The sequence below is a fragment of the Anolis sagrei genome, chromosome 4 (assembly GCF_037176765.1).
Source record: "Anolis sagrei isolate rAnoSag1 chromosome 4, rAnoSag1.mat, whole genome shotgun sequence".
Classification (NCBI taxonomy): domain Eukaryota; kingdom Metazoa; phylum Chordata; class Lepidosauria; order Squamata; family Dactyloidae; genus Anolis; species Anolis sagrei.
The window spans coordinates 130,545,834-130,573,590 of record NC_090024.1 but is presented as its reverse complement, the minus strand read 5'-3'; the positions used below and the strand labels follow the sequence as shown (position 1 = coordinate 130,573,590).

The 27,757-nt window shown below is 42.4% G+C and overlaps 1 protein-coding gene across 1 annotated transcript; it reads right to left on the bottom strand.

Moving 5' to 3' along the window:
* Window positions 1-1,401: 1,401 nt before the first annotated feature.
* Window positions 1,402-23,449, bottom strand: VAMP4 (vesicle associated membrane protein 4). Its single transcript, XM_060774367.2, has 8 exons — window positions 23,326-23,449; window positions 18,461-18,579; window positions 17,548-17,594; window positions 16,321-16,371; window positions 14,333-14,433; window positions 12,674-12,753; window positions 10,508-10,559; window positions 1,402-2,363 (listed from the first exon to the last, which is right to left on the bottom strand). The coding sequence occupies exons 2-8, from the start codon at window positions 18,524-18,526 to the stop codon at window positions 2,335-2,337; spliced, it is 426 nt and encodes a 141-aa protein (XP_060630350.1). The 5' UTR covers window positions 18,527-18,579; window positions 23,326-23,449; the 3' UTR covers window positions 1,402-2,334.
* Window positions 23,450-27,757: the final 4,308 nt, after the last annotated feature.

Here is a 27,757-nt window from a genome sequence, read left to right as displayed (position 1 = left end):
TATCCACACTCTCTTCCGGATTACAGCTCCCAGCATCCCCTAGACCAGGCCCTTTAGGAGAGGAGGATGATCCAAATACACTGCTTCCAAGCTGCAAGCTTTCTTCTCCTTGGATTTGAGAGCATCCCAATCCCTGTGTATTTCCAATTCCCTATTCCTGGACTGCAACTCCTAGCAATTCTCCAGATAGATAGGTTAGATCAGTTTCTCAACCTGTGGGTCCCCAGATATTTTGGCCTTCAACTCCCACAAATCCTAACAGCTGGAAAACTGGCTAGGATTTCTGGGAGTTTTAGGCCAAAACACCTGGGGACCCACTGGTTGAGAACCACTGGATTAGATAGAGGTAGGTAGGTAGATCAGAAGGACTGCTGGGAGTCACAGTCCAAAAATAGGTAGAGAAGGAAGAAAGAAAAGGGAAAGAAAAAGGGGGGAAGGGAAGAGAAAGAGAAGTAAGGAAGGAGAGAATGAAAGAAAAAAAAGAAAAGGAAGGAAGGAGAGAAAGAAAGAAAGAAGGAGGGAAGGCTGGCCACAGTAACGTGTGGCGGGTACAACTAGTAATAATAATAATAATAATAATAATAATAATAATAATAATAATATATTATTTTTGTATCCTGCCATCATCTACCCAAATGAACTCAGGGCAGCTTACATGGGGACAAGCCCAGTCAAACATAGATTTAAAACATATTTTGATTGATGCCGATGCTTCCCATTTTTCCTCCTCCATCATGAATGCCCTTCACTTTTAGTATCCCAGGCATGGAATGCCCAAACCCCCAAATTCTAAAACTAAAAGCCAGAAACCTTTATATATTATTTTAGAAAGGACATTATTTGATGTTTAGGTAGGACCAGGAGGGACTGTAACCCATTTACTCCTGGATCCATTTCTCCAAATGTCAGCTCAGGTAGATGTGGCTATCAGGACTGCTTACACCAGCTTCAGCTTACTTTTTTTATCTTGTCAGCAACAACCTGAGAAACTGCAAGTCACTTCTGGTATGAGATAATTGGCCGTCTGCAAGGACGTTGCCCAGGGGATGCCCGAATGATTTGATGTTTTGATGTGGGAGGCTTCTCTCATGTCCCCGCATGAAGAACGGGAGCTGATAGGGGGAGCTCATCCGCCTCTCCCCAGATTCGAACCTGCGACCTGTCAGTCTTCAGTCCTGCCAGCACAGGGGTTTAACCCACTGCGCCACCGGGGGCTCCACCAGCTTCAGCTAATATGCCAGCTGTACCCCTTTCTAGAGAAGGTGGACCGAAAGATGGTGGTGCACATCCTGGTAAATAAAACTTTTTCCCTTCATCCATAGAACCAAAGCTCGCAAGACTTCCAAGTGTCTTCATTAAAATTCATGGTTCTTTTACCTCAAAAATTTACTCAGAACTGCATACAGTCAAAAATAGTATTTTACTGGAATGTTTTTATGTCACATTCATAAGCAATAATACCAAGAACATGGAGTTTCTGGGTCCTGTAACAAGCACATACGGTTTACAAAATCATGTTTGTTTTTTACAATGAGAAAGTGACATCAGCACAGTTGTTCAACTGAATAGGATTTTTTAAACAATTATATATATAGATATATACACACTGAATCCCTCCCATAGTCTTCCTCCACAGTCAGCAATGAAGAGGAAATAGTTTAAATTATAAATAACATAATTAGCATCTCTCTCTCTCGCTATATATACTGTATATATATACATATACACACACAATGTCCCAAAATGTATGTATCCTTTAACAGTTAATAGTAGTCTAAGTAAACACAATAAATGTTATAATACTGATTCAATCAGAGCTACGTCTTCTATCTTAAATTAGTTTTATGTAAGATGTTCAAGTTGTCATCCCTGCACAGCACTGCACTTCTTGCACTAGTTGAAGCACTGTTGCAAACCTCACTTAAAAGTTTCTCTTGTAATTTCGTGACATTTCTCTGTTATTGCAATCTTTAATCCTCTTAAGGGTGGTTCCTTTTATATAAAACCTTCCATCATTATAAACAGTTACGAGTATACACAATTTTTGGACATTCCACATGTGTGTCTGTGTATGCTTAAAAAGGGAAAAAAAAATGTCAGAGGGGCTTCCTCTGAGAAGACAACAGGTTTTGAATTTGCTATTGACATTTGAATTGGCTAAAGAAGTATGATTTCTCAGGTCTTCTGCATTTTGTTAGCACAGAGCACTTGCCTTCTTGGGGTGGGATGGGAGAACATGTCAAAGCTATATACACTTTTTGTTGCACTGTATCACACAGCTGCTTGCTTTGCTGCCACCCTGAAGCCATATCTGCAATGATGTCCATCAGCAAGTCAAGTGTGGTATTTGAGGATGATGGGAACTGGATCAAGACAGAAAAGAGATATAAAAGCACATGTAAAGGGCATATCAACTAACTAGCTTGAGATGTACATTCCTAAGAATACTGTTTTTCTTGGTAAACCAGTACCAAAATCAGTCCCGAACAGCATTTTAAGCATATTACTTTTGCATCAACATCAAACAAGAGGGTATATCATATTTCACATAATAATAGTCACACTTTTCATCCCCTTTTTTGGCCAAAAAAGGGGGGTGCAACTATTATGCAGTGAAAAAAATAGTACCTCCTTCCAGCTACGGCATTTCACTCAACTGAGTCCAAAAGCACCGGGTTGAGGTGAGCCAGTATTGCCACTCTCCTCAACCCGGTGCTTTCAGACTCAGCTGACTAAAGCGTCATAGGTGGAGGTGAGCAGGCCAAACTATTGTTTGCATAGTGCAGCAAGACACATAGAGAGGGCAGTCTGGAATCTTCCCTATGTTAGCTACACTGTTTACAGTAGGGAAACTGTCTTTCCTCTGCGTGGTCCTGTGAAATGCACACATATGGGTTTACTGCGCCTGCGCAGACAGTTTCGGAACTCTCTAGAATTTTAAAAAGGATACTTTTTGGCGGACGCCCCGCCCATGCCCCCCCGATAGTACATATAGCCAGTAGGAGGGGCGGCCGCTCCAGTTCTTTCTTCCGCCGCAAGAAGCAGCAGTTAAGGAATCTCTCTCTCTCTCTCTGTTTTGACTAGCAATAGAAGTCCATTTTTATTTCATTTTTATTTCATTTTTATTTTCTTTACCTCCAATTTACCAGTCTCTGACAACGTCTTGTGAGTTGCAATTTACTGTTCAGCCTCGTGAGCGGGCTCCCCTCCTCTGGCTTCCCTTGGAGGTCGGCTTCAGAGCCACCCGCTCCCTGGAAATGGCGCTTTTGTGGAGGGCCCCTTACCTTAGTCGGGAGTCTTATCTCCTAGACGTTTTCCCTGAGAAAATCCAGGGCGGGGAAGCTTGAGATCAAATCTCTCTTTAGACAGGCCCGGCAAAGCCCCGGAGCACGCCAAGAGGCGGGAAAACGCCATGAAAAGGAGGCTTTAAGATCGCCGTCCTCAAGGGCGCCTCACCACCGCCCCTAGTGGCTGCAATGCCTCCGTCGCAGCGTCAGCCCCTGCTTCCCTTGCTGCTGCTGCTGGGAGAGGGACGTGCTCCGTTTTTCGCCTGCCTCCCGCCCTGTGCCTGGGGCCCTGGCAGTAGCAGCGTCTTTCTCTCCCTGCCTGTTTGCCGCCAATAAAGAAGGAGAGCATTTTGGCTGCTGCTGCCTCTCTCTCGCTGCCTGTGGGCCCTAACGGCACACTTCCTGCCTCCTTGGGAGAAGCGTGGTTCCTCGGTGGGTGCAGCAGCTGCCCCTTTCCCCCGAGTGCGTGCCTGCCGCTAGCAAGACAAGGGCGCCCTATGAGATCTGCTACCTCCACCCTCCTCCCCCAAGAGGAGTGCACGCCGTCTGTGGAAGATTGTGCTACGACAGCAGTCTCTATCCCTCCTGCGCTCGCCACCGCCAGGAGAGTGATGCGAGTTGCCATCGGCTATCCCCTATTGCCTGGAGGACCAGGCGCCACGGAGCCGACTGCCTTCGCTAAGGCCAGCCCCCGCCGAAAGCGGTGGAGCTTGTGCCCTCCACGCCCGTTATGCCGGTCTCGGCTAGGGCAGTGCACTGGAGTTTGGGCTCTCCGAAGGCCCCGATGCACTCAGGCACCACAGAGCCGATTACCCTCGCTGAGGGCAGCCCCCGCTGGAGGCAGCGGAGTTGGTGGCGTCCATGCCCATTATGCCAGTCTTGGCTAGGGCACTGCTCTGTACTTCGGGCTCGCCAGCAATCCTGATGTTCTCAGGTACCATGGAACCGAGTGCTGAGGCCAGCTCCGACTGAGGCATTGGAGCTTATGCCCTCCATGCCTGTTATGCCGATCTCGGCTGACACAGCGTCCTGAAGCTTGGGCTTCTAATGACACCAACGCCTTCCACCTGGCTGAACCCTGGTGTTCTGGCCCATAGTGGCCCTGGTGCCTCTTTCATTGCAGAGCAGCCCTCATGCCTCCCTTATGGTGGAACCCAAGAGCTCGGGCTCGACAGCGGCCACCATGCTCTTCTCATTGCTGAGCCCAGGAATTCGGAGTCAGCAATCAGTGGCCCCGTGAGCGCCCCCCTCTGGATTCGGAGGCCTTTGCCATGTCCCTGACTACTGGGCTACTGCCACCACTCACATCGAGATGGTGTGTACAACTTTGGGCCATAGTTGAGATGGTATTACCGCTCCATACCAACTGCTATGAATTCAGCTTTCTGAGAAATTGTGCTGAATTCGACTCTGCAGGCAGCCTGGCCCCTTATATGGTTGGCTGCTGCACCACGTCCACTCATACACCAGCTATTAAGCTGACAGTGTTTCTGATCAATCTGACAGTTATTTGGACAGTGCCCAAATAATAGTAATAAGAATAATAATTAAAGACCTTGCCCTGCACTTAACCACAATTAGCGCTGGCGAAATTACCACCTGTCAGCTACAGAAGACCACCTTACTGGGGTCTGCACGCATAATTTGCCTATATACCACAAGGTCCTAAGGCACTTGGGGAGTGTCTGATGTGTGATCCAATACAACAGCCAGCGGAGTGCCTTCTGTGGAAAACTTTTGGCCATAACTGAAACAGAGCTACCTTCGAATGATGAATTCTATTACTTCACAGCTTTAGTGCTGGACTCAACCATTTTACATAATTTATGATGGTGTATTCAACACTTTTACAGCATTTGTGCTGATTTTGACAGTTTTTCAAACATATTTGGTGTTGGATTCAACAAGTTTACGGCACTTGTGTTGGCTTGGATAAGATGAAAATAAGTCAACAACCTTTCTAGCACTTATGGTGCACCTAGCACATGCCTTAATATTTATTTTACTACATTCGCCTTCTCCGGTTAAGACTCAGAACAGCAGCATACCCTACTGCTATGCGCTCTTACCCTGCCCTACTCTCTACAGTTAATCAGATCACCGGGCCCTGCACCAAGTTTTGTCCCGGCGATATCAAAGGATCTAATATTATGTACTGCATCAGCCTGCCTTCAATGGATTGAGTGGGAAACTAACTTGACTCCATCATGGTGGACACATCACAACCATACATGGTTCACAACCCTCATATGTCTACACGTGGTTACAAGAAAACTGCCATGATCAAGACTGATCATTCCTGCGGGCATCTACACACGGCCTACTATGGGGCCCGCTGCTCTGCTCCGAAATTGCTTCTTACCTGATCACCTCCCCTTACAGGAACAAGGGTTTGCCCAGTGTTCCAACGAGGAATTCTAGCTATGGCAAACCAACAAGAGTTGGCAAGACATTCAGATAACTCTATAGGGAAGTTCCTTGCAGCACCTTCTTCAATTCGCACACATGCTGCCTATAAACATGCTGACAGGCCTTTTAAAGCTGGGGTTCGTGCACAGAATACACCAGACAACTCACAAACTAGGATTCCCCACTTGTTCTTTTTACTATTCGGGACTAACGTGATTGCCGACTAACCCCTTCTACGGAAGGCCATCTAATCTAACAGCAAGTAGATTCCATCCTACTGCACAAATCAGAACACCTTCCACAAGGAAACAGAGCTGTCCCCTGGAGGGAACTCGACAGAGTAAAGGAAGGCACAATGGTGCCCTTGCCACCCATAGACTGCCCGCCGTGGGGCATCTAACATTACGCCAGAATGCCCCTGGCGTAATATGTTTCTATGTAGTGTTTGGAGTTTCACCGCCTAAAGCTCCCCACCGGCATTTGGGTCCTAACTATTTTTAGTGCAGATATGCCCTTAAATTCAGAGGATAATTATGTGTGGGCCGATCCTGCTGGACGCCGGCCTCTCCTGGTGAAGGAGGAGGTTTGAAACCTTACTAGGGGATGGGACGTTAGAAGTCTTGCCCCTTCACCCCATTACAATGGTCGCTCTCCCAATGCGTTGTGCTCCACAGGAAAATGTTAACTTCTGTCCCATCTTACATTGCCACAGCAAGTTTAGGATGGTAATACCCTCCATCATTCTTCCTCTGTGGAAAAGAGGCGAGATGTTTGCCACGGTTGATCTATGGATGCTTACTTCACCCCCAATCAAACCTAGATAGTATATATTCTGGACAACTGTGATAGGGAACCTTACCTCTGTCTGAGATAGTTAGAGATATATATGTGTTTGTGTATGTATGTGTGTACACACACACACACACACACATATATGTGTGTGTGTGTGTGTATGTGTATATATATATATATATATTCCCTTCTAGCTGTCAACCGCCCATTAACTTTCACTGGGAAAGTTGTTGCAGCTTGCTCTTGCTTCAAAGGAAAACTAGTTTATCCACTCAACAGAATCAGAGGTCGTAGGGGCCTCTTGGATTAGGAAGACTTCAGTGCCGACCAAACATATCGAATTCCTTCTGGATCATGTGACCCTTACAACCAGTGTCACTCCTCACAAGCCTGAAGCCCTATCCTTCCCCTACAAGCATGCTCCTTCGGAGAGCTGGTCCTTTGTGGAAGAACCTCCATGCTATCCTCCTTGTCCCACTCGCCACCCCCTATGTTGGTGGTCAAAGTGGGGGAATGGATGTGGGGGAGGGCTATTCTGCTTGCTGATCCCATGAAGGGCTCTAACAAGGAACTTCAGCCTTAAGAGGCCCCCTCTCTCTCCTGATGTTGGGGGCAGTCTACAACTCAATAATTTACCCAGTTGGTCACCATGCATTGTCCCCACAACTACCACCGCAAGCAACATACGATTGCTACGGACATCATTTCCTTTATATGGCATCCATCCTTCCTTTACACATCCCTGTCAATCTCCCTCTTGACAAACTTATCAAGATTCAGACAAACGATATGAGTTACATCCTGGTTGCTCCCTGGTGGCCTTGGCACACATGCTTTCTCCCCTTTTCGGATCATTACAGGCGAGTCTGTCCGTCTTCGACTTGAGCCAAACATTCTGACGTCCAGTTACATTAGCCTGTAAAGGCCGTCATCGCTCCTCTGTTTATAGACTGAATAGTTTGACTACATCCCACAAGTTAAGGGGCTGAGCCCCCAGCTGTCACCACTACGTTGACCCTTGGTTTCTTAGCCTTCTGGTTAGATGCTATCCTCTCCTTTTCCTCTTTAAAAGGTTACCCGGCAGACATCTCATGGTACAGAGGGAAAGTTGACCATCACTCCTACTTTTCTGATTTGGGGTTCAGCCTATCCCAAAGGGCTACAGGAGTACATGGCTTCCCGTGACTCCTCCAGCACAGGGCGCTTGCCCAAGCTTCCATTCAAGCCACCCTCTAGTGGACATATCTCACCTGTCTTCAAGGTCAGGTGAGTGAGCTCTGTGCCCTCTGCATAGATGGCCTATATCTAACTGGTATAAATAAATAAATAAAATAGGTTTTTCTTTGTACAAATAGAACCTTTTTACCCGGGGCTTCTCTGGGTTTGTTATGTCACGTTATATAATGCTGTGAGCCTTTCTCCAGATCCAGTCCTCTCCGCTGAACACTTCCTCATCTATTTGTTTATTTACTATACTTATATATCGCTTTTCTCAGCTTTATCAGCGACTTTGCCTGCTGGGTGCACAGAGAGTTTTGGTCTACTACGCTAATAGGACGTCTGGGCAGGAAAAGTTCCCCAGACCTTCCTTAACTACTTGAAGGTTGCCAGTGACCTTCCGTTCTCCTCACAGTGGTTGCCTTCATAGATTGCCCCCACTGTCGTTTTGGCCTATCGACTGTTTGGCCATAACTTGCCTTTGTGAGTCAGACCCCACTTCGCAGGGGCTTGGGCTACATGAGTCTCTTTGACGGACATATTGTTAGAGAACATTTGCAAGGCAGCTGCCTACTCTACACCTTTGGTGGACATTTGCCGTGCGGCTACCTGGCTATCTTTCTCCACCTTCGTCACACACTACAAGGTGGATGCTCTGTCCAGAAGAGATGCCGCCTTCTGAAGAGCGGTGCTGTTTTGTGTGTGGCATGACGCCCACCTTCCAAGGCTGATAGCTTGCTAGTCACCCATATGTGTGCATTTCACAGGACCACGCAGAGGAAAGATAGGTTGCTTACCTGTAACCGTGTTTCCTCTAGTGGTACCTGTGAAATCCACACATCCCCGCCCATCCTCCCCGCTGGACGTCATGCTCCGGTGTCCTGTGCTGCAATCATGCGGCTAAAGAACTGGAGCGGCCGCCCCTCCTACTGGCTATATGTACTATCGGGGGGGCATGGGCGGGGCGTCCGCCAAAAAGTATCCTTTTTAAAATTCTAGAGAGTTCCGAAACTGTCTGCGCAGGCGCAGTAAACCCATATGTGTGGATTTCACAGGTACCACTAGAGGAAACACGGTTACAGGTAAGCAACCTATCTTCCTCTGCTGACTACCTGTATGCTGGTTGTCTGCCAGAGGCATGCTGAGGCAATGAATCAAGGCTGCGACTATTATGTGATGAAAAATGGTAAATGAAGACAAATCCATAGGTGCTCTTCAGATTTGAAAGGTACATTTGTGACAGGCCTGACAAACTTTAGTTAGCAACTTTTCAGTCTGCACATATCATAAAAATTATTGCTGTATTTACTAGAGTATAAGCCTAGTTTTTCAACCCCATTTTTAGGCTGAAAAAGCTCCCCTCGGCTTATACTCGAGTCAAGGTTGTTTATTATTTCACTGTTATTAATATTATTTTTATTTCATGTATTATTTTACTCTATTATTATTACATTTACAGTATTTTACCCTATTATTATTACATTTATTATTTTTACACTATTTATGATTATTATTACATTTATTATTTTACTTTATTATTATTGCATTAATTGTTTTACTTTATTATTACATTTATTATTCTACTCTATTATTACTGTTATTATTGCATTTCCATTATTTTACTTTATTATTATTATTATTATATTTATTATTTTACTCTATTATTGTTGGAAGGATATGTAAATACATTTACAGTGAAGATATGCAATGATTTAATCAGAGTTGGGAGTCTTATCTCAAATTACAGTTTTATGTAAATATTAAAGAACATTTCATCTCCTGATGCCTCAATTAATGTAATTTTATTGGTATCTATTTTTATTTTGAAATTTACCTGTAGTAGCTGCATTTCCCACCCTCGGCTTATACTCAAGTCAATATGTTTTCCCAGTTTTTTTGTGTGTGAAATTAGGTACCTCGGCTTATATTCGGGTCGGCTTATACTCGAGTATATACGGTATATATCACTAAATGAGGATATATAACCTAATTATTATGTGCAGCTGCTTATTTAGGTCAGCTAGTAAGTTTGAGCCACACTCAGTGGAGTATAATTCTATGTGTTTTAGAATACAGTTCAGCTTTTGCTCAGAGCTTTTGCCCAGGGTTTTTTTGCTCAGCTTTATTGCTCTGCTCTCTCATTTGAAGGAAGATGAAGAAGCCATGCTCTTTGCATTCTGTAATACTTACAAGGACTATGTAAGTTTGTTGCATTATTTATTTTGTATGCAACACTGCAAGTTTATGATTTGACTCTGCTGATAAGAGTAAAGTTTTCTGTTTTTTCCTCTTGCCTTTGTGCAAAGTTATTGTGTCTTTTGTTTGTACCAGACTAAATTCCACTTGAACATAAGAAAGCTTGCTTGAACAGTATACATTAAAACTGTAGTCTTAACACTGTCCGGAAAGAAAATGTTATTACACAACCCTATAGGATTATGTTTCAAGCAGCTTTTCCTACCGGAACAGTTTGATCTAATTTAGACTGCTATCCTATACATATTTTGCTGGAAAAAAGTAATCACTGAACACAGTGGACTTTCTTTCTGAATACATACGTACACCTGACATTGTACACCTTCTGTTCACCTTGGGGAGGAGCAAAAATCAATGAATGACACGCAATCCTTGGTCACTTGAAATAGTTTCTTGATATATACATTACGTACCCTAAGGTTCAAATTGGCCTTCCATTCTGATTACTGTTCAGGTCTATGCCTAGTTAGTTTTGGCTAGGAGTGGGCAACCACCCCTTAACTTCAAACTGGGAGGGGGAATTCATTATCAACTGAACTACTTACCAATAATCACTAGCAGGACAACAACAGCAACTAGAGCCACAATAGCCTTCATCTGGAGATAGAAACGTATAAGCAAGCTATTACTTCCCAATACTGCACATAGAAGTATTACATTTAATTCCAGTTCACAAGAGACAATAACAGTACAATGCTTGAAGAACCAGTCAAATAACTCAAAATGTCTTATGTAATTTGTCCACATTTTTTTAAAAAAACATAATATTTGGCTGCTGTAGCATGGCAGTCCAGGAACAAGCAAGCCAGGTTTATTTCAGCTCCTGTTTAAATTTTCAAACATTTATGAATCTCACTGGGTTTCTTTGGGTCCGTAACACAGCAAAATTTTATTTCAATACTTGGCTATAGCACGATTATTCGGGATGTGTGTGCATATGAATTTATACAACTTTGATTACATTGCAAAAGGCAGGAACAGATCTTCTGTGTCAAAATATAGACCAGGCATCCTCAAACTAAGGCCCAAGGGCCAGATACGGCCCTCCAAGATCATTTACCCGGCCCTCGCTCAGGGTCAACCTAAGTCTGAAATGACTTGAATGCCCACAACAACAACAATAATCCTATCTCATCAGCCAAAAGCAGGCCCACACTTCCCATTGAAATACAGGGTTAGTCAAAATGCATAGGCCAATAAGCCATTCAATTGAATGGCTTATTGGCCTATGCATTTTGACTAACCCTGTACTAACACGTTTATATTTGTTAAAACTGTTCTTCGTTTTATTTATTCTATTGTTTTAAATATTTTTGAACTACAAATAAGATCTGTGCAGTATGCATAGGAATTCATTGGGTTTTTTTTTCAAAGTATAATCTGGCCCTCCAAAGGTTTGACGGACTCTGACTGGCCCTCTGTTTTAAACGTTTTAGGACCCCTGTTATAGACACTCGGGTGATTAGAGGCATCATATTGCTGGGTCTGGTCTTCTGGTCATGAAATGCATAGATATAGGATGGGTGACACTTGGCTTAAGAACAGTATATGTGAAAGGGATCTTGGAATCTTAGTAGACCACAAGTTGAGCATGAGTCAACAATGTAATGCAGTCTCTAGATTGAGGGAATTCATAGTCCCACTCTATTCTGCTTTGTTCAGAGCTCACATGGAGTATTGTGTCTAGTTCTAGGCACCACAGTTCAAGAAGAGTATTGACAAGCTGGAATATGTCCAGAGGACAGTGATCAAAATGATCAAAGAGACCAAGCCCTATGAGGAGCGGCTTAAAGAGCTGGGTATGTTTAGTTTGGAGAAGAGAAGTCTGAGAGAGAACATGATAGTCATAGCCATGTTGAAATATTTACATTTAGAGAGGGCAACATTTTTTCTGCTGCCCCGGAGACTAAGGCATAATGCAGTGAAATATGGTAATCATCTCCCATCCGCACCTCTTTAGCACAGTGGACAGGGCTTCCAGAAGAGTGAGAATGGGCCTCTTTAATCAAGACCTCAGTGGGTCAAATGAGGTTGTCTGCTAGGATGAAGCTTTCCAAGGCATGGTCTAGATACTTTTGTGAATATGCGTGTGTGTGCCTTCAACTTGCCAATTAACTTATGAAAACTGCATGAACTTTAGGAGTTTTTAAAGGTAAGGAATATGGATATGGTTTTCCAATTCTCGTCTATCTCACATTCAGTAGCAGTCTTCCATCCAAGTACTAATCAAATTGACCCTGCTTGCACCCACCTTATAGAAAGTCCAGCACTATATGATTTCAGGCAGGAACTAAACCTTTCCTTTTAAGGTGTTGGGTCAAAGTTTTAGTGGCCCTGGGGATTTCTAAAAGTCCTACTGATTAGATGTTCCTACAAAGTGTAATTGTTCAACTCAGAATATAACAAAATATGAATAATGTATAAATATTAGAAATGATTGTGTTGGTTCATGCATATATACATGTATATAATTTGTTTCACTGTTTTTTTTATGAATATGTAAATTGAAAATAAAAAATACTAATCTCAAATGACAAAAAAGATGGCTATAAATATTCCTTGAGTTTGATATTGGGGAACCAAATAGCTTTGAAAATAAAAATTTAATAAGAAAGCAAGCATTCATTCTATTCTTAAGCAGACAGTCACCATTACAATATGAATCCATTACAATCTAAGGAAGCAAAATACATCCCTCTCTGGGGCCTCACCTTGCAGCCTCGCCACCACATTTGTCTTCGGAGCTGTTTGGATCGGTTGCTAAAAGCTGTTGCATTGTCTGATAAGCTTTCTGTGACAGATAAAAGAACAACAAACAAAACATAAAGCAATACAGCAGAGCATGTAAATCTATTTTTTAAAATAGAGAAAATAATTTTTGTTGAAATTCTACATATATTAAAATTAAAATTCGGGCTGATATGAGCGGGGTAGAAATAATGCAAATAAATAAATAAAATACCCGACAACAACTCAAAATACACAAAAACCAAGATACTGCTGAAAATATATATTATAAAATGGTACTATTACATAATCTCATAAAAAATTAGTCTCCAGTAACCTTTCTATGGTTATACTGTTCCCTAAGATACTACTTCACTCTCTAATAAGTGATATACTTACTTCATCTATCTATTCAACTCACAGTAATTTTTATAAAATACCTATTTATCCTATCCTCATCATTCCTCAAATTTCAACTACAGTAAAAACTGAAGATAATCCATGCCAGAAGAATCTGGGATGATGACAATTTCCCATGAACATCATTTTTCTTCATCCTAGTCATTCTATCCATTTTCAGTTCAATCTCATGGACAGACTAACGCCAGTCTCTACTCTTCATATTTTTGTGATTTTTCCGACCTCTATCTCTTCTCCTCTGTAAATATCTTTATTTTCGGCAAGTTTTCTCATTATCATACCCTTCCTTTTGATATTAATTCCTTCAATCCTGATTGGTTTTTCCACCCCCCCTTTTTTTTAGCTACTGAGTCAGAATAATTTTCCATAGAGTTAATGCCTACGATTTTTCTAATGTCTCCCACACACACTCATCCAAGCAAACTGCAGCCACCAGAGTGTCACATAGTCAGATTATAAACCCTTTCCCACTCCACTGACCTCTTTGGCCCTTTCCTCGTCCTTCCAATGCACCTCCCCTCAATTTCCGATGCTTCCATCAACTATACTGCTTCATTAATTTCAAGTTTCCTCAGCAACAAGGTGACATCAATTAGATCTTTATCATATCCCATGTTCCAAAACAACAATAACAACCAACAGTTTCTCATGGCAAGAAAATTCTTTATTTTTTAATATTTTTTGTTCTTTTTAAAAAAACAAACCTCTCCTTTGATGTCCCATGTCAAGCTTTTATATTTTCTGGCTTAAAACGTTGACTTTTTTGCTTCCCTATTTCTTTCATTTTCTTGTAGTGAATCCCATGTGATCTGTTTCCTTAAGGTGGAACATTAGGGAGGCAGCCAAATCATGTTTACCTCCGTATTTATTATTTATTTATTATTTACTGTATTTGTATACAGCCTTTCTCAGCTTGAAGGTGACTCAAGGCGGTTTACAGGGCGGTTTACATATACCATTTAATCTCCTCCTGAGATTAAACAATTTGGAAGTCTTATGGCTACAGATCTAGAAAAAAAACTATTTAAATTTAGAGAAGAGTTTCAGATTTAAAATAAATCCCTATGTAATAGGAAAAAAACAAACAAACTCCAAAGGTGATCATATGCCTGGGATTTTGCTAGCCCAGCATACAGATCTCACAACGTACTATGTGTAGTGTTTCCTAGGATTAAATTTTGAAGCTGCAAGCAAAAGTTAAAAGAATCATTAACTGTTTTTACCTGACTTATCCTGCAAATCATCCAGCCGTTCTCCCCTTTCTATCACCTTGGTGATGTTCTCTTGCATGACATCAATAACTTCATCAACCTGGTTTTGAACACTGGATAAAACAAATACAACTCTGAATCCCATGACCCAAAAATACTTATCAATGTCAGCATATGTTTATAGCTATTGGGTTAAAACATAAGGTAAATTACTCTATAACATTGTTAGGGACGTAATGAGAAGGTGCTTACCAATAGTACAGATATAGAAAGCCTGACACTTTGCATCAAAACAGTGCATTTGAACAGGATTTAGGAGTTTTAGTAGACTACAAACTGAACATGGTGTGATGCGCTAGCTTAAAAGCCAATGTAATTCAAGGATGCATCAAGAGGAGTATAGTGTCTATATCAGTGGTTGCCAACCTTTTTTTGGCCAAGGACCACTTGACCACGGACCACTCTCCAACATTAATACTAAAAGAGTTACAAATCAGTTTTTGGTCAACTTTAGATTCGATTTGGTAATTTGGGGCGCTGATTGAGAAAATTGCATTGGATAGACCACATCAGCTCTAGGTTCTGATACAGAAAATATGCCATCCAGTAGTCGCCAGCTGCTTGCCCACAGAAAACCACAGAAAATAATCTAAAGCTGATATGGTCTATCCAACGCAATTTTTTGAATCAGCACCCCAAATAACCCCAGGAACAAACCTAAAAACGAAGACATAAAAAAATTGGTTGGGCTGTTTTATTATCTGCATGTCTCGCTGAGCTGATTTTAGGTTTTGCAGCCCATGGGTTGGGAAGCACTGGTCTATATCGAGGGAAGTCAGTCCTACTCTATTCTGCTTTGGTCAGACATCACCTGGAAAACTGGGTTATGTTGATTGTTGTTCCTGCATAGCAGAGGGTTGGACTCAATCTCTCCCAACTCTATGATTCTATAGGTTGTGGGAACAGTAGCATTAGAAATAGTTTATGCTAATACTGCTTATGCAAATGTTCTATGCAAATGCTGTACAATTTGCTTATGGTCAAATTCTTTACCGTCCATATTTCCTTTTGTAGACATAACAAGGGCATATGGCACATACAGTATTTGGCCAGGAAGGACATGGCAGGATAGCAAGGACACTACTATTTGGTCCATACTTAATTATCCAATCTATACTCTCCCTACCTAATAAGTTTTGGGATGGAAGACTGCCCCACAAATGCCTAAGCATGATAGAATTGTTCTCTGAAAAAAATCTTATAGGATTCATATGCCAACACCCTTATGGATGTTAGTCTAGTCAAAACTGGAGAAGCACATGGAACTGAATGAGACCAACAAAGGACCAGCTCAGAAGTGCAATATAAAACCCAATGACCTAGTTTCCATTCCAGAACATCAACTATTATGATGACAAATCCAGAGAAAAGAATCCTGTACAATACGATAATTTATAGTATATGCATAATTATCTTTTTAAAAAATAAATAAATAACCAACTAGTATTTGGGCACAGAAAAGGAACTGATCATTCTTCCTCCACAAAAGAAATGGTGGGCAAAAGAGTTCAGCAACACTCTTAGAAAAAAATATTTTCATAGAAAGTGTTCACATTATTTTGACTTCTACTCATTGGTTTAGTTCAGGTGATTACTGGTCAATTTTTAATTCCTTCCAAATTGTTCCATTGTTTTGAAACAGATAATGCCTACTTTCCATAAGACCCCATGAATTATTAGCTTGCTGAAGCCTTAAATACAGCACATCAATGGGAGAGGGAGTATTTAGCAGAAAAATACACTTGCTGAATATTAACATACAGTTTTAAATATGAATTCTTGGGGGTCTACATTACCCAACTTATTTTGTTGTTAACAAGCCATGGAAATTGCAAAATTCTAAACTCAATCCAGTTGTGGCAGAAATAATAATTGAGGCTAGAAGTTTTATATACACTGTTAATACAAAACAAATTTTTCAAATGTCATTAAATACTTACTGCCTGATCTTTTCATTCTTTGGCCCAAACTTTGGGCCCGATGGCCCTCTCCTGGAAAGAGATGATACAAATGACTGGACAGATAAGATCAAACATGTGGACAACAGCTACTTATCTATGCTAATGGACAAGCAGCAAGCCACATAGCTAGGTAAGAAGCAGGCTCTTGAAATCCTGGTGCCTGATTAAGAGAGGGACTATTAAAGGACATCACATTGGTACCTTATATAGGGCAGCATAACAAACATTTCTCTTGAGGCTACAGTAAGGAGAATAAAATGTGGAATCTTTAAACTTTAATGTTCACAATAGATGCTGGAAAGAGCTCCAAGTGAATCATTCAGTGCTCCACATAATTATGGAGACAAAATCCTGATATTAAATAATGTTAACTGGGCAGTAACAACACCAAATAATCCCCAGGATTCAATGCCAGGTTCAGAAAATCTAATCGCCATTCCAATGAACAGGTTGTTCGGTTGACCCTTCTCCAGCCCTGGGAGATTCAGATTGAGGCTCTGTATCCAGAAATCCACAAATCTCTAAAAGTGAAAACTTTTTGCTACCAGCCCCATGTTTTTGCCTTTGGGACAACAGCTGCAGCTCTTCTGCTTGTTCATATCTCAGATCCTTAGTCTATCTCTCTCTCTCTACAATGAGATGAGAGACTGATTTGTAAAATGAAAGAAGGCACGTATTTGTGAAAGGTCATGCCCCCATTTTCCCCTACTCCCTTCCTACTCGTTATTATTGGCAGGGACAGGCAAGGCAGGTGGCAAGAGGGGTGGTGGTGGTGAGTGTTCCAGTGAGGTGAGGTGGAGCTCTCTTTTTATTCCCATTTCTTCTTTCTCTCATGTTGGGAAGTGAGAAACATCATGTTGGCCTGTTTTTCTTTCTCTCTTCAAACCTCTCTCTTACTCTTACCCTCCTCTCTCTTTCCTTTCTGTCTTCCTCCCTTCTTCTTCTTCTCTCCCTCTACTGCAACCCTATAGGCAGCCTCTGCCATGTTGATCATGTGGCATTCCCTGCAATGATCCCTCACAGCAGCCCCCTTCTCAGAGACAACACAAGCAAATAAACAAGATGCAAGGCTGGACAGAGATGGGTGATATATTAAATGGCGGAAGGAATATGGGTATTTTGGAAAACAGGCATTCCAGCCCTCCCCACCCTAATATAAAATTATGAAACACTTCTCGCCCCAAGCATGCCAGAACCTATACTTACAAAAAAAAGTCCTCCTCTTCATCAGAATCTTCCTCAAGGAGGTTTCTCTGTAAAATACACAAAATTGGTAGATCTCAAACAACAAATAAATGTCTACTTTCTCCCACTTTTTACAGAAAAATAAATCTATGGTTCCCTGACATATATTTCATCTTAAAACTTTCAAGAAACTGAGCATAATGTCACTAACAGATCTATACCCTCAAACTGTTTCTTTCTGTTTATGCAGACTATAAACCACTGTAGCAGTTTACCTTGATTACTGAAATTCATGATTCAAATAGACATAGTAAAATTATTTTATTAGTTTCTGCTGTTTCCTTAAGAAATACATGTCAATTTAAATAGCAATACTAGACAGTCTCCTGGGGCTCCAGATACTAAGTAGACCATGACTAAGTAGACCATAACCTAATCAACAAGACAGGATGACTGTGGACCATTCTTTAGAGCAGAGCTTTCCAAACTGTGTACTGCAACATGTAAAGTGTGCCAGCTGCAATGTGTAGGTGTGTTGCATGAAAGTAAGGAAAAATGACAAAAATCTTGGAAATGTATGTGATTAGCTTACAAATCTGATATTTTAAAAATGGAAATGAAAGGTTTTTGTGAGATATGTTGTGTCCCCATATATTTCATTATTACAATTTATTTTTGTGTCTACATCTCCTATAAGGGGTTGGTTTAACCTCCAGTTTGCAAGTAAAACATAATTACTGTGTCATGAAAATATGTGTGTCTAACCAGTGTGACATCACCATGAAATGTTTGGAAAGCTCTGCTTTATTCTTGGGGTGTGATTGATAATTTATGGAGGCCCTTCAAATGGGCTAGTTCTGTAATTCCTGGACACTGATATGTCTACATTTTAAATGTGAATGTAAAAAGAATCCTATTACCCTTATGTACTCACCCTCTCACTTTTTACTGACCCAGTAACATCATCATCATTGAGGTGCCGCTTGAATTTTGGAGGCATGTTTTTATACAAGTGTTGCTCTTAGCTGCCCAAAACGAGAAATGGAAAACTGCCTAGGAAAAGAAGGAGAAAAGCAAAATTACAGTACTCATTTAGTTAGGGTTCAATTCTCAGCCAAACTGTAAAACTTACAATGTGGTCACAGTTTTCCTATATAAAGTGATTAACTAAGCATGGAATCTTACATGCTTTTTAAAACAGCATCAATAGAATATGATCTTTCGTGTTTAAGTATAATGGATCAATAATGTTCAAGACAAATAATATCTTTTAAGGAGATTATTCTCTTCGAGACATATGATAAAGATGATTTAATGTTTTCTTTTTAAATCCTGTCAACATCTTTAAGCTTACCACTTGTATGCAAAAAGCTTCTAACCAAAGGGCAAACTTTTAAATATCTTACTAATATAACTACTGGGTATATGACAAGCAGAGGGAGTTTTTAAAAGATTTCTTAAAGATTCTTTTTCACAAGCAAGATAATGGATAGTAATTCCTTTTTAATCAGGGCCATTCTGACATGGAGGTGGAAAAGGTCATTTTAATACTACTCTAGTTTCTCCTGTTCTTCCACACTACCAGAAAATTCAAAACTCTACTGAAGGCAGCAAGTCCAGTTTTTTGGATCAGATCAGCCAACTCATATGTTCAATTATCTCAGATGCTGCTCAAGAACAGATATTCAAAAACATACAGACTTTACTCATAAGAATTTTTACATGTTTTCTCTGACATTCACATTTTAAATGATTTCTCATAGCAAAGATTTCACAGACCAGCATAATAGTACTCTTTGGAGACAAACAATGGGATAAGCAGTTTAGATGGTTCTGGTCCAGGCTAGTTAATTAATCACATTCCTACATACAGGGTGAGGCAGTATAACTTCCTTTTTTTTAAAATGCGAGCCATTCACGTAGCGGAGCACTAGTGATCTCGTTCGAGAGACGGGAGTATAAAGTTTTGTCCTGACACAGTTCAGTCGCCATCATGCGTTGGAACAGTGAGGAGCGTGCTTTTGTTGTTGAGGCCTACTTTTCAAGTGGATCTGGAGTGGCTGGCCCGCTCTCCAGATTTGGCCCCTTGTGATTTTTTTTTCTATGGGGTGTTTTGAAATCCCGTGTTTATGTGAACCATCCAAGGACCCTACTAGATTTGAAGACCAACATCCAGGAAGAAATTGCCAACATAACGCCTGCTATGCTGGCAAGAGTCAAGACAAATGCCAGAAATCGGTTTACTCAGTGTATGGAGAATGGGGGATGTCACCTACCTAATTTGATCTTCAAAATTTATTTATTATTTATTTACAGTTTTTATATTCCGCCCTTCTCACCCTGCAGGGGACTCAGGGCGGATTACAGTATACACATATATGGCAAACATTCAAACTACATAAAACAAAACATTAGGTATGCACCTATATTATAATTTTTTTCTGATTCATACAATTGGTTTTATTAAGTTTTGAAAAAAGGAAGTTATGCTGCCTCACCCTGTACCTAAACAATGGGATGAACCTCTTGACAGAATGAACTGCTCAGCTGTGGGATAAACAGTTTAGATGGTTCTGGTCCAGGCTAGTTAATTAATCGCATTCCTACATATAAACCAACATGGACACTGTGGTCATTGGAGGGGGCCCTACTCTCAGTCCCACCCTGTCTCAAGTGTGGTTGGTGGGAACATGAGAGGGCCTTCTTTGTGCTCGTTCCTCCCGCTGGAACTCCATCCCTATGGAAATCAGAACCTCTTCACTCCTCTCCTTCAATAATCACTTTAAAACATACATTTGCACATTAGCCTTTGGAGAGGAAGATTATTAGCTCTTTTTTGTTTGTATCTTGTCTGACGATGATGATCATATTTCCTTAACATACTGGATAGCCAAGTTATTGTATACAGATGTGCCTTCCCAGAATAAGGAAAACTCTCAGTAATATGCCCTCAAAATGCACTTTACCACTGATTTAGGACTGACGTGTTCCCTCATTTCTCTCTGAAAATCCTATCCCAGTTATATCCTACCTTGTTCACATCAGTATTATTTTTTAATTTTAATTTATTACATTTGGTCTGTCCATTGGCCCTTGCACTGTGCTACTCTGCTGCTGAGTACGCATGCCCAATGTGGAACACATCTCACCACACTAAAACAGTAGATGTGGCTCTTAATGAGACATGCTGCATTATCACAGGGTGTCTGCGCCCTACACCACTGGAGAAATTACACTGCCTAGCTGGTATTGCACCACCTGACATCCGCCGGGAAGTAGCAGCCAATAGTGAAAGGACCAAGGCAGAGACATCTCCAGCTCATCCCCTGTTTGAGTATCAGCCAGCATGTCAACGACTTAAATCTAGAAATAGTTTTCTAAGATCTACAGAGACACTCGCTGGAGCACCTCAGCAAGCGAGAGTCCAAAAGTGGCAGGCTCAAACCCAGAACCTCAACCAATGGCTGATACCAAATGAGGACTGGGCGACTTGGAAGGCGCTGAACGGACTGCGCTCTGGCACCACGAGATGCAGAGCCAACCTTCAGAAATGGGGCTACAAAGTGGAATCCTTGACATGCGAGTGCGGAGAGGAGCAAACTACTGACCACCTGCTGCAATGCAACCTGAGCCCTGCCACATGCACAATGGAGGACCTTCTTGCGGCAACACCAGAAGCACTCCCAGTGGCCAGATACTGGTCAAAGGACATTTAACCAACTACCAAACTCACAAATTTTGTATTTTGACTGTTTCTTTGCTTTGTACTGTTAGAAATGTAATGTAAATGTAAACTCCAGGCATTCTTGGTAGACACTGATTATCTAGATCCGGCACAGTCTGGTTTCAGGCCGGGACATGGTACCGAGACAGCCTTGGTCGCCTTGGTGGATGATCTGCGCAGGGAGCTAGACAGGGGGAGTGTGTCCCTGTTAGTTCTGCTGGACCTCTCAGCGGCCTTCGATACCGTCGACCACGGTATCCTTCTGAGACGCCTTGCGGGAATGGGCCTTGGTGGCACTGCTCTGCAGTGGCTCAGGTCCTTCCTAGAGGATCGTACTCAGAAGGTGTTGCTGGGGGACAATTGCTCTACCCCACAACCATTGACTTGTGGGGTTCCGCAGGGCTCAATATTGTCCCCCATGTTATTTAACATCTACATGAAGCCGTTGGGAGAGATCATCCGGAGTTTCGGAGTGCGGTGTTATCTGTACGCAGATGACGTCCAACTCTGTCACTCCTTCCCACCTACTACTAAGGAGGCTGTTCAGGTCCTGAACCGTTGCTTGGCCGCTGTATCGGACTGGATGAGGGTGAACAAATTGAAATTGAATCCAGATAAGACAGAGGCACTCCTGGTCAGTCGGAAGGCCGAACAGGGTATAGGGTTACAGCCTGTGTTGGACGGGGTTACACTCCCCCTGAAGACGCAGGTTCGCAGCTTGGGTGTGATCCTGGACTCCTCGCTAAGCTTGGAACCCCAGGTCTCGGGTCCAGGGGAGCATTTGCACAACTCAAACTTGTGCGCCAGCTGCGCCCGTACCTTGGGAAGTCGGACTTGGCCATGGTGGTCCACGCTCTGGTCACATCCCGGATTGATTACTGCAACGCGCTCTACGTGGGGTTGCCCTTGAAAACGGCCCGGAAGCTTCAGATGGTCCAGCGCTCGGCAGCCAGGTTGCTAACAGGAGCGGCACTCAGGGAGCACACCACTCCTCTGCTGAGCCAGCTCCACTGGCTGCCAATCCGCTACCGGGCTCAATTCAAGGTGCTGGCCTTGGCCTATAAAGCCCTAAACGGTTCTGGCCCCGCTTACCTCTCCGAACGCATTTCCGCCTACGAACCGACTAGAACATTGAGATCGTCTGGGGAGGCCCTGCTCTCGATCCCGCCTGCGTCACAGGCGCGCTTGGCGGGGACGAGAGACAGGGCCTTCTCAGTGGTGGCCCCTCGGCTATGGAATGCCTTACCAACAGACATCAGACAGGCACCTTCGTTGCTGGCGTTTCGGAGAATGGTCAAGACCTGGCTTTACGAACAAGCGTTTGGCTAGGCAATGCAACTAACTAAGGAAGACGGTAACTGAACATAGGAACGGCACAATGACTATGAGAATGGATCTGACTTTAACGGAGGCGCTATATATGTTGTTTGTAGATTTGTCTGTCTGATGTTAATTGTTGTGGAGCAACATTGTCGTCCCGGTTGTTGTATTGCTGTGTTTTTAAGTGCACTGTAAACCGCATTGAGTCGCCCGTCAAGGGCTGAAATATGCGGTATAAAAGTGAAGCAAATAAATAAATAAATAAATAAATAAATAATAATTGACTGGTTGCCCTGACACGACAAATAAAAAATATGAATTGTTTTGATTGTTTTATTGATGTTTTGTTTATTGATGTATCGTGGGCTTGGCCGCACCAAGTCCCTTGGGGAGATGATACAAATAAAGTTTTATTATTATTATTATTATTATCATCATCATCAGCCTGTGGTGTTATTTACGGGGTCGCTCGATTACATGGTTTATTGTTTTTTATTTGTAACTGTGCGTTTTAACTGCTTGTTTGTCTCTTTTGTTCCTATGGCTGCCTTTGGAAACCGCCCTGAGCCTCCCTCGCCCTTCCAAAGGGCCAGCCCTCCATTGGCCAAGGGTCCCACAGTCGCTTGCAGTATGTCTGTGTGGGAGGGCTTCCTCTCACCCGACGCCCCCTTCCCACAGGCCCGCCTTCGGGGGGAGCTCTCCCTCGTTGGCCACCCCGGCCTTCTGCCTCCCTCTCCCTCACCCTTGTTCCTCACCTTATCCGACGACTTCCATCCCCTCACACATACGACGGAGCCAGGCCTCTCAGGAGCGCATAGGCTTCTTCCCAGAAAACCCCGCTCTTCTTCACTGACTTCCTGTTCCGGACCGGCACGGAAATGACTGAGGAGACGGGGTGACGTCAGCGGCTCTCTCAGTTGCCGAAAGCGTCCCTAGAAGCCCTGCTCGCGCGACTTCCGGTTCCTCGCGCTTTGCCTGGAGGGGGGCGCGCGCGACGGAGTCTTTCCTTTCCCAAGAAAGGCGGGAAAGCGTTGGGAGCTTTAAAGGGCGTTTCTGTGACCCCGCGGCCTCTCTGCGAGGCCTCGTGCCGGAGAAGCCTGGGGCAAGCGCTTGGAGTCGCCCCAAAGCAGGCCACGGTGGGCCCTCTCGCTCCACCTCTGACTCTCCGCCTGGGAGTATCGTCCTGCGAAGGCTTTTCGCCCTGAAGCAAAGTAAGGACTTCATCACATTGAGCTGGAGAAAACGAGGGAAACCATGCAAACCTTTGGGCTGTTCTAAAACAAATGGGAGTACCACAACATTTGATTACTTTGATGTGTAAATCAGGCTCTGAACAAAGTAGCCACTATCAGGGCATAGTATGGCAAAACAGAATAGGCTCCAATCAACAGGATGTTCATTCAGATAAAGGCTGGATATTATCACCTTATATTTTTAGTTTATGCACAGGACGTATCATAACAATAGTAAACTTTGGGTTGTTGTAGGTTATTTCGGGCTATATGGCCATGGTCTAGAGGCATTCTCTCCTGACGTTTCGCCTGCATCTATGGCAAGCATCCTCAGAGGTAGTGAGGTCTGTTGGACCTAGGAAAAAGGGTTTATATATCTGTGGAGTGACCAAGGTGGGACAAAGGACTCTTGTTAGTTGGAGCTAGGTGTGAATGTTTCAACTCACCACCTTGATTAGCATTTATTTATTTCTCAATTCTTGTGGATTTTTTCGGGCTATATGGCCATGTTCTAGAGGCATTTCTCCTAACATTTCGCCTGCATCTATGGCAGGCATCCTCAGAGGTGAGGTCTGCTGGAGCTGGGAAAAAGGGGTTTATATTTATTTATTTATTTACCTACCTTACTTATATACCGCTGTTCTCAGCCCAAAGGCGACTCACAGCGGTTCACAACAAATACGAACAGCAAAAATTCAGTGCTACAGTATAAAAACAGTTAACAATCTAACACATTACACAATTAATAAACAGTTACTACAATACCCATTCACTGTCGTCTCATAATCAAAAACATGTTCCAGATTCGTCATCCATTGTTCCATTCCAGTGTTCATTAACCAATCATTGCACTAATTATTCGAACGCCTGCTCAAACAGCCAGGTCTTCACTTTTTTGCGGAATACCATTAGAGATGGTGCTAGTCTAATGTCCGTAGGAAGGGCGTTCCATAGCCGAGGAGCCACTACCGAGAAGGCCCTATCTCTCGTCCCCGCCAGCCGTGATTGAGAAGCAGGCGGGATCGAGAGCAGGGCCTCCCCGGAAGATCTCAAAGTCCTGGTGGGTTCATAGGCAGAGATGCGGTCGGATAGGTAGCTTCACTTTTGATGGTCTGGCAGTTGTTTGGTGTGGCTTGTTAGTGCCTGGGGTAATCTTTTGTTGAGAGGTGATTAGGTGTGCCTGATTGTTTCCTCTCTGTTGTTTTGCTGTTGTAATTTTAGAGTTTTTTTAATACTGCCAGGCCATCAAATTCTAATCAAGGTAGTCAGTTGAAACATTCACACCAAGCTCCAACAGACAAGAGTTCTTTGTCCCACCCTGGTCATTCCTCAGATATATAAACCTATTTTCCTACTTCCAACAGACTTCACTATCTCTGAAGATGCTTGCCATAGATGCAGGCGAAATATCAGGAGAGAATGCCTCTAGAACATGGCCATATAGCCCGAAAAAACCTACAACAATCCAGTGATTCTGGCCATGAAAGCCTTCGACTTTATTTATATCCCGCTGTAATGAAATGTCTAATTAAAAATGGAGGTTTTACATATGTTTATTGATATTATGATATAGGTGCAGCTGATGGGTAGCCTGAGCTAAGGCATTGCCATAGCGACATAGTCCTCAAGGCAGAAGAGAAAGCGGCGGAGCTAACTGCCACTGTTTGAAAGAACACAACTTGAAAAGAGTCAGTTGGTGCCCAGATGAACCAAAGGATGGTTGGTTGTAGTTGTGTGGAGCTAGACCAAGTAGTTTAAGTCTCTGACAGGTAGTCAGAAGGAATAGGTGGCTACAGGTAGTGAGCCAAGTGTTTAATCTTCAGTGTTGAGTAAGTAAGGGTAGAAATATTTAAGTCTGTAGTATAATCTAGCTGGGTTGCTAGAAGAAAGGGATTCCAGGTAGTTTTATTTATGACTTCAGTGTCAAGCCTGAAGCAATAAAAGTGGGACTGAGAAAAGAAACTAAGTTTCAAAGAAAAGAAATAACAAACATTAAGGAGAGAGAAGATAAGCCATTGTTAAAAATTTAATAGTAACAGTTTCATGTTCTCCGAAGAACCAACAGTTAAAAAACAGTTTTTTAAAAAACCGTCAAGCTTATGTGAACCTGAGAAACCTTTAAATAAATGTTGTTTCTGATCAGTTCAAAATACTGAGTGTTTGTGACTACTTATTAAAGAGAAGTTTCTCCAGGAAAGAGAAGATGAGATCTTGTGGAACCGAAGACAGTTTTATGGCACTGGGATACACATATTAAAGTGACACAAACAGGTGTCCTAGAAGTCATCTCTCTCATATAAACCCCACTTTTTATTTATTTATATATATATATATATATATATATATATATATATATATATATATAAACAAAGTCTCAGCAACACGCATCATCTCTATCTTGGGCTCCTCATATTATTATTATAAGTTTATAATTGGAGGCAGAGGTGAGATAAGAAAAACAAGATCCATCCTGCCTCGCGACAGAAGTGTTTGCCCTACTTTTGTTTACACCCGCCCTATCTCAGACTCGGGGGGGGGGGGGTTTCCAACAAATAACAGCAAAGATGCAATGCTGTAATAATAAAGACATTGCTATAAAATTTGAATAATGACATTACAAAAATTACATTACACATCTAACAATTGAAAGACAAGACGTAGGATTAAAGGTAGTGGCAATATAAAATTGAACATGGAGTCCATTCAGATCTGCCTTTCATAATAAGAATAATAATTGTTATGCCATGACTTGGAAACTCCAAATGGGATGAAATGGTACGTTAGTGAGGAATTGCCAGCATTTTTATTATGGAGGTGGAACATTCAGGTACAGTAATTACTTTGGATGCCTGAATATATGTCTATGTGATTCATGGCCTGTTTCAAAATTGAGAAGGGGACATTTCAGGATTTTTAAGGAAGATTAAAATGCCATCAACATACAGAGCTGTTTTATGACAGCAGCAATAAACTTGGGTCACATGACATTAGCCATAGAGAAAGTAACTATAATCAGAGATTGTAACATTATTTTTAAAGGAATTGGTAACTTTCCATGGAACTCTCAGTTCCGGGACTGTGGCGCAGCTGGCTGAGTGTCAGCTGCATTAAGATCACTTCTGACCAAAAGGTCATAAGTTCGAAGCCAGCCTGGGTCGGAGTGAGTTTCCAACCAATTATGTACCTTGTTGTCGACCTTTGCAACCCAAAAGACAGTTGCATCTGTCAAGTAGGAAAATTAGGTACCACCTTTGTGTGGGGAGGCTAATTTAACTAATTTATGAGGCCATAAAAAGACTCCAGCAAGCATGCGGGGAATATGGAAGTACTTCATCAGTGTCGCAGATGGAAGATGAAAGCGACAGTTCCCCTGGCGGCCAGAAAAAGTTAAATAGCCTCTGACTGTCTGTCTATATCTGTTGTGTGTCTTTGGCATTGAATGTTTGCCATATATGCATACATTGTAATCGGCTCTGAGCCCCCTGCGTGGTGAGAAGGGCGGAATATAAATACAGCTAATTAATTAATTAATTAATTTCTGCTGAGTAGCGTTAACAAAACACTCATTGCTAAATCATCACTCTTGTTCTTACTATTGTAGCAATCATATGAAAAGCAGGATTAAAATTGGACAAAGGAGGTCTGGCAACTAGAGGATCTTTGTCTTTTACTTTACTGGGCTTTGATACTTCTTTGGGCATATCTACACTAACGACTTAGGTCAGTTTGAGGTGCAATCAACCCCATGGTGGATAAATGCCACACAGGGCTGTTCTGGGTTAACCCAGGTTAAACTCACTTGGGGATCAACAGGAATCCTCAACAGCCATTCCACACCCTTTGGGCTCAAAATGCAAACTTTTGTGTTTATTTTAGAATCATAAGAGACAAGAGCTTGTAATTCATCTTCCTCACCTTTCGTTTCTCCCCCCCCCCCCCCCCCCGGCGCAATGAA